Source organism: Pezoporus wallicus, unplaced genomic scaffold (genome assembly GCF_028554395.1).
Source record: "Pezoporus wallicus isolate ANWC-B61680 ecotype Strahan unplaced genomic scaffold, APGP_CSIRO_Pwel_v1 contig_12807, whole genome shotgun sequence".
Lineage (NCBI taxonomy): Eukaryota > Metazoa > Chordata > Aves > Psittaciformes > Psittacidae > Pezoporus > Pezoporus wallicus.
Window position 1 is genome coordinate 33675 of NW_026637385.1, and position 11198 is coordinate 44872.

The window sequence follows — 11198 nt, forward strand, 5'->3', positions numbered from 1 at the left end:
AGCCCAGCAGTAAAAACCCCATCATCATCATCATCATCATCGACAGCCAAGCCAGGCAGAGCCCATGTGGTGGAGAGCACACTTCCTTTGGTACAGCCAGGCTGAGAACATTGGGGCTGTTGAGCCTGGAGAAGAGAAGCTGCGTGGAGACCTCAGAGCAGCTTCCAGTGTGTGAAGGGGGCTGCAAGGATGCTGGAGAGTGGTAAATGCTCCATCCCTGGCAGTGTTCAAGGCCGGAGCCTTGGGTGCCATGGTTTAGTGTGAGGCATCCCTGCCCATGGCAGGGGGTTGGAACTGATCTTAAGGTCCTTTCCAACCCAAACCATTCTGTGACTCTATGATTCACCTGTGCTCCAGATGCAAAATGAGGATAAATAAAACTCCCTTTATCTGCTCAACCGTAAGTCCTCCATGCAAGGGGCTACCTCGGTTGTGTCAACATCCAGGGCAATGAGGCCATGGTGTTCATGGGCATGTGGTATGCTGGCAGGAGGCACTGCCACCTCTTGAGTCATTGTCACCTGCACTGAGATGGCACTGTCTGCCAGACATGCTTGCAGGTAGCTTGTGGATAGACACAGCCAAGTGTTGACGGCCACCTTTACAGGAGAAGAAGGGAAGGGTATAGTAATAGTATATAGTAATAAGGGCAGCATGGACCACTCAATGTACTGCAGTATGGTGGTGCTGGGGTTTTCTAATGTAACCCACCTCCTCTATGGGCTCTTTACCTCCATGTCCTCACCTCCTTACCTCCAGGTTTAGACTGGATATTAGGAACAATTCCTGCCCCAGAGGGTGCTCAGGCATTGGAACAGGCTGCCCAGGGCAGGGCTGCAGTCAGCATCCCTGCAAGTGTTCACACAGTGTGGAGAGGAGGCCTCAGTGCCATGGGGCAGTGGTGGCCTTGGCAGGGCTGGGAATGGTTGGACTGGATGGGCTTAAAGGGCTTTTCCAACCTGGCTGATTCTGTGATTCCATGATTCTATGTCCTTACAGCCTCTTTGTTCCCCCGCAGGGCGATGGCGGACCTAACAACTCCTTCAGCCTGGACCAGTCTCATCAACGGCTCCTTGGACCCAAGTGTTGCAGATGACAACGTCTACAAGTGCATATTTGATGAGGACTTCAAGTACGTCCTGCTGCCCATCTCCTACGGCATCGTGTGCGTGGTGGGGCTCTTCCTCAACCTGCTGTCCCTCTACCTCTTCATCTTCAGGATCAAGACCTGGAACGCCTCCACCACATACATGTTTAACCTGGCCATATCTGACACACTCTATGTGGTCTCCTTGCCCCTTTTGGTGTACTATTATGCCATGGGGGACAACTGGCCCTTCAGCGTGGGCTTGTGTAAGATAGTCCGCTTCTTGTTTTACACCAACCTCTACTGCAGCATCCTCTTCCTCCTCTGCATCAGCATCCATCGCTTCCTGGGCATCTGCTTCCCACTGAAGTCGCTGCAGTGGGGCCACGTCCGCTACGCCCGGAGGGTGTCAGTCATCGTGTGGGTCGTGACTGTCGTGTGCCAGTCACCCGTGCTCTTCTTCGTCACCACCAGCGTGAAGCGTGACACCGTCACGTGCCATGACACGTCCAGCAAAGACCTCTTTGGCCAGTTTGTCATTTACAGTTCGGTGATGCTGGTGCTGCTCTTCTGCATCCCTTTCCTCATCATCATCATCTGCTACTGCCTCATGGCGCGGAGGCTGCTGCAGCCCACACGGGGGATGTCCCGTTTATCCCGATCCAAGAAGAAGTCGGTCAAGATGATAGTTATTGTCTTGATGGTCTTCATCGTTTGTTTTCTTCCTTTCCATGTCACTCGTACCTTATACTACTCCTTCCGGAGCTGGGACTTGAGCTGTCAGACCCTCAATGCCATCAATTTAGCCTACAAGTTGACTCGTCCCCTCGCTAGCACCAATAGCTGCTTGGACCCTATATTGTATTTCTTAGCAGGACAACGATTCATGAAGTTCGCCGGCAGCAAGATGCCAGGGAAGCCTCCGCACGAGATGGCATTGGGCATCGTGCCCAACAGTCACCTGGAAAACAGCAATGACACGGACACGTTGTCCAAGGATGTGAAATCCTAGCTCTGCTCCAGCAGAACCAGCACCATCTCCACGGCAGAAGGGTTCATCCCAGGTGAAGGGAAGTTCAGGGCCCAAGGCTTTTGATGGTTGTGGTGCCTTGGCTTTGACACACTTCAGCATGGTCTGTGTTTAAACACACTCCTCTGCTTGTTGCTCTTCCAAATGTATTCTTTCAGGAAGATGCTGCTGTGGTCGCACACACAAACCCCATATCACCCTCTTCCTCCAAGCCTGCCTTTGTGGCCAACACTGAATAGCATCTCTCCACCGGTGAGGCTGGGTGACCTCTGTCACGGTGGCCGAATCTGCTCCAAGATAATCACTTCCTGAATGCTTTAGGTCATTTTTTAAAGCAGAAAAGCTGTGTGCAAAAGGTCCCCCCGAAGAAACCCGTCTGCCTTTCTCCAGGTTCCCTGGCACGGAGGCAGCAGGGAGTCTGTGCCTTGGCAAAGGAGCAAAGGCTTTCGGTTGATGAAAGGACTCAGCTGAGGTTCTGCTAAACAGGTCCATGAAAAAGTCGAGTGCAAATGCAATGGGAACGGGTCTCTCACAGCTTCGTGCCCCTGGAAAGATGCTTTCTCAGCTTCAAGCTTTGGTATCTGCTGGCAGAGCAGGGAGGGCACTCCTAGTTCCTGGCCAAGGGCTGGCTTCCCATTGCAAAGGGTGCTGCTGGACCTTCCATCCCACTGGAGCTTACTGGTAGCATCAAGCAGGTCCCTTGTAGGTTTCTCCAGTGGGGTCAACATCTTCCCAAAGACCCATTAGTGCTTCCCAACAGCGACATCCACCCTTGAAAAGCTTTTAGGGGCCCACAGCTTCCTTTTAGCTGCTGACTTTAATAATCATCTCCAGCTCATAAAGAGTAGGGTGAGCTCTTCATGCCTTGTTTTTAACCCCCTTACTACTGACTCATGTTTCCAGCAAAGAAACAAAGACCGATGGTCACCCCCTTGGCTGATGCTGACATATCCTTATTGCTGGAGGTGACAGCCCTCTGTGACCTTTAGCAGCTTGGTGGGACCCAAAATGCTGCCCAGATGCCGCTGTCTGTCCTCCCCATAATCCCAGTGCTCCGCTGGAGCCAGTCAGCATATCCCTTACTGACAGTGTTGACCTTCCCTGGGTTTAGGAGCCATGCCAATAAGCATGGTGCTAAGCTTAAGCCCAGTCCTGTCTGGATTTGACCTTGCTTCCCCCATCATCAAAGTAAAAGGGAGAAAATACCCGTAAAACACTTCAGCAGAAGGTCCAATTGGTCTTTCTCTCTATAATTATCATCGAATCATAGGATAGTTAGGGTTGGAAAGGACCTTGAGATCATGCAGTTCCAGCCCCCCTGCCCAGCTCCATGGGTTCCTTGCCCAGCCTTGCCACGAGGATGCTGATTCCTCACCCCAGAACTGGAAACTGCTTGTTCTGCTTCTTGTAAGAGCAGCCCTGGGTCTATTTTAGGCTCAGGCAAACCTTTGATCCTGGGTTAGACCCATTCCTCAGACCTCTTCTTAAGCCTCTGCCATCTTGTGAAGTGGTTTGGTGAAGATAAAGAGACACCGCAACGCGACCGGAGTTCAAACCAGGGTGATTGGGACCATTGAGGGTTAATGGGGAGGTTCCTGTGGTCCCGGCTTGCTGGAGACGTGGTCCTATGGAGGGCTCCCGTCCCAACCAACACTGTCCCAACCACAGGAGGCAAAGGAAGGGATTATCTCAGCTCTGGGCACATCAGCAAAGTAAAATGGGACATTTGTGGTGTGATTCATCCCATCTTCGAGAGGATGGGGTTGCGTTAAGATAGGGCTTGCACTGTGGCAGCGCCTTTTATTCCCTGTGCCTGTGAAGGGATCTTTATGGGAAGGATCACGGCAAAGTCACAGAGGTGAGATATGATAGGGAGAAATGAATGCAACTGAAGCTCTGAGCTGGTACAAACTACTCCAGGCCTCCACATGCCAAAAAGCAGCATGAACACCAAGTTACGTGCTCTGAATAACTCAACTACAACGAGCACAGAGTTCACTGCAGGCCCATCAAGGGGGTCCCTGTGTGATCCCGATCCTGCACAAGCTGGTGGCACTGTTCAGATGCAGAGTGGTGGGAGAGGTACCAGCTGGAAATGTACATATATTGTTTGTTTGTCTGTAAAAGCACTAACTTATACTAAAGAGAAAGGTGGGGTTTGGGACACTGACTGTACATTTTTATTTTTGTAACGTGCAAACACCTCAGATTTCTTGTAGGAAATAAATTTATTTCTACTATGAGAACTCCTCAGGCAGCCCCATTGAGATGTGACGAAAAGGGGATGCTGCGGGTGGACACTGGGTTGTGGAATGGCATAGATGGGTTTCAAGCTCCGGATGCAGCTGTCCACAGCTCAAACTGCTTCCCTGTCATCCTGAAGCTGATTTCTGCAGCCAGTTTACCCCTGATCACATAGAGTCACAGAGTGGTTTGTGTTGGAAGGGACCTTAAAGCCCATCCAGCTCCAACCTCTGCCACGGGCAGGGACCCCTTCCACTGGAGCAGCTTGCTCCAAGCCCCTGTGTCCAACCTGGCCTTGAGCACTGCCAGGGATGGAGCATTCACAACCTCCCTGGGCAACCCATTCCAGCACCTCAGCACCCTCACAGGGAAGAGCTTCTTCCTTATCTCCAACTTGAACTTGCCCTGTTTCAGTTTGAACCCATCACCCCTTGTCCTATCACTGCAGTCCCTGATGAAGAGTCCCTCCCCAGCATCCTTGTAGCCCCCTTCACACACTGGAAGCTGCTCTGATGTCTCCACACAGCTTCTCTTCTCCAGACTGAACAGCCCCAGTGTTCTCAGCCTGGCTCCATACAGGAGCTGCTCCAGCCCCTGAGCATCCTCATGAGCTACCCTGGCCTCACTCCAACAGCTCCATGTCCTTCTTATGTTGGGAACACCAGAACTGCACGTTCCCAGCCATACCTTTAAGATGCAGACACAGTCACTGCCCATCGCCCTGTGGTGTGTGACAGAAGCGCTTCACGGTCCCTGCACCACTGATGAAAGCTCCTCTTTGCTTTCCCTATTAAAGCACTTTCTAGCCGTTACGGTTGCCAAAACGCAAAGCTGAAGCCAAAGGAATAGCTGCAAGCCCCCACATTCCTGAATTAGACATCCTAAATTACACTGCCTGAAAACCCCTCTTGATGTTCAGCCCAGGTTTTGGAGCCCCTCCCCGGGGTGAGCACCATGAGGACGCAGGACTCGCATGTGAGCAGCGTTAGCTCGTGGGTGACATCCAACCTTTTCCTTTGCAATGACTCCTCCGTGGCAGCGCTGACTTGTGTGAGTCACTCGAGCCCAAGAATGATGAGGAAGCAAGAGCAATACCCATTGACGGGGGATGCAGGGCTTGGGCATTTACTGCGGGGGAACAAACAAACAGACAAGAAAAACCCCAAACCCTCTTACTCTAAATATCTCTTGGCACTGGGAGAAGGAAGAGACAATTCTGAGATTGATGGTTTCCTGCCAAGCAAACGGATCTGCCACGTGGGCTGGAGGGAGGCACACTGGTGTTAGAGCTTCCCAGCATCCAAGTCCAGGCTTTGCCTTCCAGACCGTGCCTTTCTAGGAAGCAGACCCCTGATCTGGCAGAGGAAGGCAGTGGATGTTGTTGCTGGAAGATGCTTGAATAGAATCCTTGAATCAGTGAGGTTGGGAAAGAGCTTTAAGCTCATCCAGTCCAAATTCTCAGCGCTGCCAAGGCCACCACTGCCCCATGGCACTGAGGCCTCGTCTCCATGGGGTGTGAACCCTTGCAGGGCCGGTGCCTGCAGCCCTGCCCTGGGCAGCCTGTTCCAATGCCTGAGCACCCTCTGGGGCAGGAATTGTTCCTCAGCTCCATCTAAACCTGCCCTGGTGCAGCTTGAGGCCGGTTCCTCTTGTCCCATCCCTTGTTCCTTGGGAGCAGAGCCCAGCCCCTCCTGGCTCCATCCTCCTCTCAGGCACTTGTAGGCAGCCATCAGGTCCCCCCTGAGCCTTCTCTTCTCCACACTGAACCCCCCAGGTCCCTCAGCCCTTCCCCATCACACCTGGGCTCCAGGCCCTGCACCAGCTCCATTGCTCTGCCCTGGCCCTGCTGCCGCCCTGGTGCTGATCCAGGCCAGGATGCTGGGGGCTCCCTGGGCACAAGCTGCTCACGTTCAGCTCCATCCATCAGCACCCCCAGGGCCTTTTCCATGAACAGTTTCCAGCCACAATTCCCCAAGCCTGGAGCGTTGCATGGGGCTGTTGTAGCCCAAAGGTCCACTTCTTTTTCAAGCAGTGAGTCCTGGCTTCTTTTTTCTTCTGGTTTTCCTCCCTGAGGCTTGATTTTCTATAGAGCAAATCTGTCTGCTCCTCCAGGTCATTTCTGATCTACTTGGACAGTTTAATAGAGGGATAATGGCTTTCCCCTATTGAGTTTCATAGAAAACAGCTCACCACTGAAAGGATAAAGAGCCAAAGGACCCTCTCTCAACAGCTCAACCTTTATATTAGACAACAGAGAAACCACAACCACTTCCCCCCCCCCCCCCCCCCCGCTCTAGCCTGGGGATGGCTTGGGAAGCTGTCCATCACCCCATCAATGATGAGCAAGGAAAGGTGAAAGATGGTACCCCAAAATCAACCAGGAGACCGACATTGCGCTCAAACAAAGGGAGGAGATTCCCAAATCCCATACTTTAATCATATTATAGCAGAAATTCCCCAAATGCATGGGCCAAGGCAGCATTTGCTTTGGAAGCAGCCAAACCAGTGGGTGTTGGAAGGGACACACCAGTCACTCAGCTTTGAGAGGAGTTTATTTCAAGGCTTCCATGGGTTTAATACCAATATTTGCAGACTCTTTGGCAAATAAATGCTGGGGAAAGACAGAAAGTTGAAAATAGCCTTTTCTTTTTTTGGCTTCTCCCCAAATCCCTGCAGTTTTAAGCACTGGATAAACACCAGCACCTCGGTATGTGTTTTGGGGAAGCGGTCCCACCGGGAATGCAGACATCCACACGTACAGAAGCACATTCATGCCCACAAAGCATCCTTCCCACACTTCAGGAGAGGAGAAGGGTTTAAGCCCTCGTGCCTCAGCCCTGCCTTGTGCCTTCCTCCCCATTGGCATGGGAAGCATCCAAACCAGCCCTCTGCACCCCAAAGCATCCTTATTTATACAACAGCATCAATTCAGACCCTCCCAGCTGCCTGGTTGGGGCTCATCACCCTGGAGATGAGCTGCAAGGTCTCAGCTTGGTGCTGGAGGCATCCACGGGATGCACTGAAGCAGCTCCCCCAGAACACATCTTGACTGGGTGGGTTTTGCAGCCCCATTGGATGCAGCCCCGTTTCCAGGTTCCCCCCACACTCCATAATGTGAAGGAGCCCCCAAACCACCAAGATCCCACCCTTGAACTGTAAAGAAAGGGGTTGGGGGTTTCCAGTTGAGATCCCAGCCAGGGGGATGACCACAGGGAGACCTTGGAGAGGGGTAGAAGATGCATGGAAGACCGTGGTTGTGGTCCCCATAGCGCAAAGCTCATCCTGCGCTGATGCTCGATAGGGAAACCCTTCAGCTGCATAGGCTGAACCCTGCTGCAGCAGAGTCCTCTGCTGGTGCTAAGGGGATGTGGCAACCAGGGGTCCCCATGTCCAACCCGGGGCAAAACGGGGTCCCTCATGCCAGGGAATGCCCTGGGAACACACCAAGGGATGGGATCAGAGCCCCAGGACAGCGCTGGGAGCATAGGGATGCCAGAAGCAGGTCCCTGTGCCCGTGATGGGGCAGTGTCCTGCCTTCCATCCATCGGGATTTCCAGGAAAAGGAGATGTTTTCCATTTGCTTTGAAGCTTCCCTTGCGTGAGCAGCAGCCTCTCTTCGCGTGACCTGTGGTTTTCAGGGCAAGGAGAGAGCCTGCTCACCATGTGTGCTTCATCCAGACGCTGCTCCAGCTCTGACCCTGCCCACACATAAAGGTTTGATCCTTCTTTAGCATCCTTTACTCATCCAAACTGGAGCCAGTGCATTGGAAGCCAGATGGCCACCACCATTGGGGAAGGAGCACAAGTACAAGCCCAAGCGCATGAATGCAGGTGGTGGCCATTTGATGCCCATGTTGGAAGGTCCTTGGCACGTGTCCTTCATGATGGGGATTTGCCACCATCTCTGCATTTGGAAATGCGATTAGTTTGGAAAGATATCACCGGTCAGCCGTTCACCTGGGCTGTGAACTGCTCTGCACAGCCCCATCCATGGGTGGACTGTGGGACCGGTCATCACGTTGGAGAAGGACTTGGGGTGCTGGGTGAGGAGAAGCTCCCCATGACCCGGCTTCAGTGTGCGCTTGAGCCCAGAACCCCCCCGTGTGCTGGGCTGCACCCCCAGAGTGTGAGCAGTGCTCAGGGAGGGGATCCTGACCCTCTGCTCTGTGAAGGGGAGACCTGAGAGCAGCTCCAGTGCCTGAAGGGGCTGCAGGAAAGCTGGAGAGGGGCTTTGGACAAGGGATGTAGGGACAGGCCAAGGGGAATGGCTTGAACCTGCCCGAGGGGAGACTGAGCTGAGCTCTTAGGCAGAAGCTCTTCCCTGGGAGGGTGCTGAGGCGCTGGCACAGGGTGCCCAGAGAAGCTGTGGCTGCCCCATCCCTGGCAGTGTTCAAGGCCAGGTTGGACACAGGGCCTTGGAGCAAGCTGCTCCAGTGGAAGGGGTCCCTGCCCGTGGCAGGGGTTGGAGCTGGAGGAGCTTTAAGGTCCCTTCAAACCCAAACCAGGCTGGGATGCTGATTCTATTCTGGTCCCCTGAGCACTCCTGCAATGCCATTAATGAGGCTGGGAGCCAGCACCAGGATGTGGGATGCAAACCAAGCTCTAGCAGGTCCCTGCAAACCTCCTCTGCCAGGATATGATGCCTTCCTTAAGACCCTTGTTAGGTGAACAGCTCCACCACCCCCAGCCGGATGCGGTTCTTCTCCTGCTCCTGCTTCGTGACTGAGAGCATTTTGCAGGCTGGCAGCAGGATAAGATGCTACTTGGATGCCAACACAGCCTGTTTGCATATAGGGTGTGGGTGCAATGCCCCTGCAGAGCACTGGCTCCTCATGGCCTGTTGAACGGGTCCATCTAGTCCCTGAAGAGCAAACGGGCCTGAGCACCTTGGGATGGGATTGCAAAGCTGGTTCTTAACTCCTGGGGTTGGCCAGCTCTTGGGTATGATCCTGTCACTGCACGGTGCGATTTGGAAGGCTACACAAAGGAAAGGGTTCTCAGGGGATGTTCACACTGGGGTAATGCTGCTTCTGGACCTCCTTGCGCCAAGGACTCGATGACCTCGACCTTCACACTGGGAGAAAGGGATGTTTCTCTGGCTTTCAGGGAGCAGTTGGGCACCCCAGACCCTACTGCATGTCCTTGCCCCCTTGTGGAGGACCCATGATCACAAGGAGAGGATGCATTTCCTATGGTCCATGTCCCCAGGGGTACGCACCCCACCTGAGTGCACCTCCAAGCATCAGTGAAGGGCAGTAGGAGACCAGCAGCCCCTCTGCCGGCCCTATGGGAGACCAGGGGACCTGCTCTGGCAGAGTGATGGCATTGGTGGCACCCCGTTGGAGTGGCTGCCCCGAGCCCATCAAGATAGGATCAGACAGGATCTAGGGAAGGGACTCATGGAAGCCTTCAGTCCAAGCCCTGCTCAGAACAGGGCTGGTTCCAAGATCAGAGCATCCTGGACACGACAGCGCACCCCAGAGCTGCATCCCAAGGGGGTCCATGGGTGCATGACCCAGAAATGCCTTTTCCTGTTCACTGCTTCTCCAGGAAGCCTATCCAGCCACCTGGGAGATGTCCAATGACAGGAATTGCCCCCGAAGAGCCTCCAAAGCACTGCGCTCCCCAAGATGCTGATATTCCAATGCCTTCGTCCTCCAGCATCCTCCCAGGATTACCTCACGGGGCTGAGCCTTAAAAATAACCCAGTGGGGGCAGCGTGTGGGTGGCATCGCTGTCACCACGCTGTCACTGACTTCAGCTTTCCCAATCCCATCTGCACGCCGGTGCCGGCCACGAATCCCATCTGGCACACGCGGGAAGGCATCCGAGGAACCACACGGGGCTTGCCAAGGAAGCATCAAAAGGCTTGGAGCAGCCTCTCTGCTGGTGCCTCCCCATCTGCTCTTCGTTAGGCAAATGAGCTGTGGGCTCCTGGATGGGTGGTCTGGGCTTGGGGACCCCTCTGTGGTCAGCTCCTGGTGCTGGGGAAAGTGGGAATCTTGGGGATTGTGGGGCTGGAATCAAGCAGCAGCCATATGGATGATGCCTCCAGCCAGGGCTGCGGGCAGTGGTGAGGGCCCATGTCCCATGGGCTCCAGTTCCAGTTTGTGATTAATATCCCACTGTCCTGAGCCTCATCCAGGCTTTCTGGGATCATTTCCTAGAAATTCATCACCCTTTCCCAGGCAATACTTCCCAGATGTTGCAATCCATCTCCGCCTTTGGCATCTGGCCTGACACCTTCTAGCATCGAAATCCCACCCCATCTCCAAAATACTGCCATTTTCATCCCAGTGAGCTCTGAGTTAGGGTCCCTCCTCACGCAGCTCCTGAGGGAAGCTGGGATGAAGGTGATGGGAAAATTCCTCTGTAGCTGCTGTTCTTCCTTTGGTTGCCCATAGATGGAGGAAGAGAGCTTTGCCCCTTCGGGTTCCCCGCTTCAGCGATCTGCCGATGAGGTTCTGCGATGGGTTTTGGGCTCTCCTCCTCCCTGCTTTGGAGCATCAAATGCTTGGGTTGGGTGATTTAATGCCTGTCCTAGGAAAGACATTGGCCATGAGCTACCCAACGCTGGGTGAACCCACAAGGAAGAGATGGAACAGCGGCGAGCGCAGCTCCAGGTTAGGGCTGCTCCATGAGACAACTCAGGACCCCGTGAGGACCTTCTTTGCTGTGAGGGTGCTGAGGCGCTGGCACAGGGTGCCCAGAGAAGCTGTGGCTGCCCCATCCCTGGCAGTGTTCAAGGCCAGGTTGGACACAGGGGCTTGGAGCAAGCTGCTCCAGTGGAAGGGGTCCCTGCCCGTGGCAGGGGTTGGAGCTGCAGCATCCTAACAC

The 11198-nt window shown here is 54.1% G+C and overlaps 1 protein-coding gene across 1 annotated transcript; it reads left to right on the top strand.

The window, feature by feature from the left end:
- The first annotated feature begins 986 nt into the window (after nt 1-986).
- On the top strand, nt 987-4034 carry P2RY2 (purinergic receptor P2Y2). Its single transcript, XM_057405262.1, has one exon. It carries the CDS (start codon nt 1023-1025, stop codon nt 2097-2099), a length of 1077 nt encoding a protein of 358 aa, XP_057261245.1. The 5' UTR covers nt 987-1022; the 3' UTR covers nt 2100-4034.
- The last annotated feature ends 7164 nt before the right edge of the window (nt 4035-11198 follow it).

Bases quoted from the DNA above. Each gene is read 5' to 3' on its own strand.
- P2RY2 (XM_057405262.1), top strand. From the start codon at position 1,023: ATGGCGGACCTAACAACTCCTTCAGCCTGGACCAGTCTCATCAACGGC.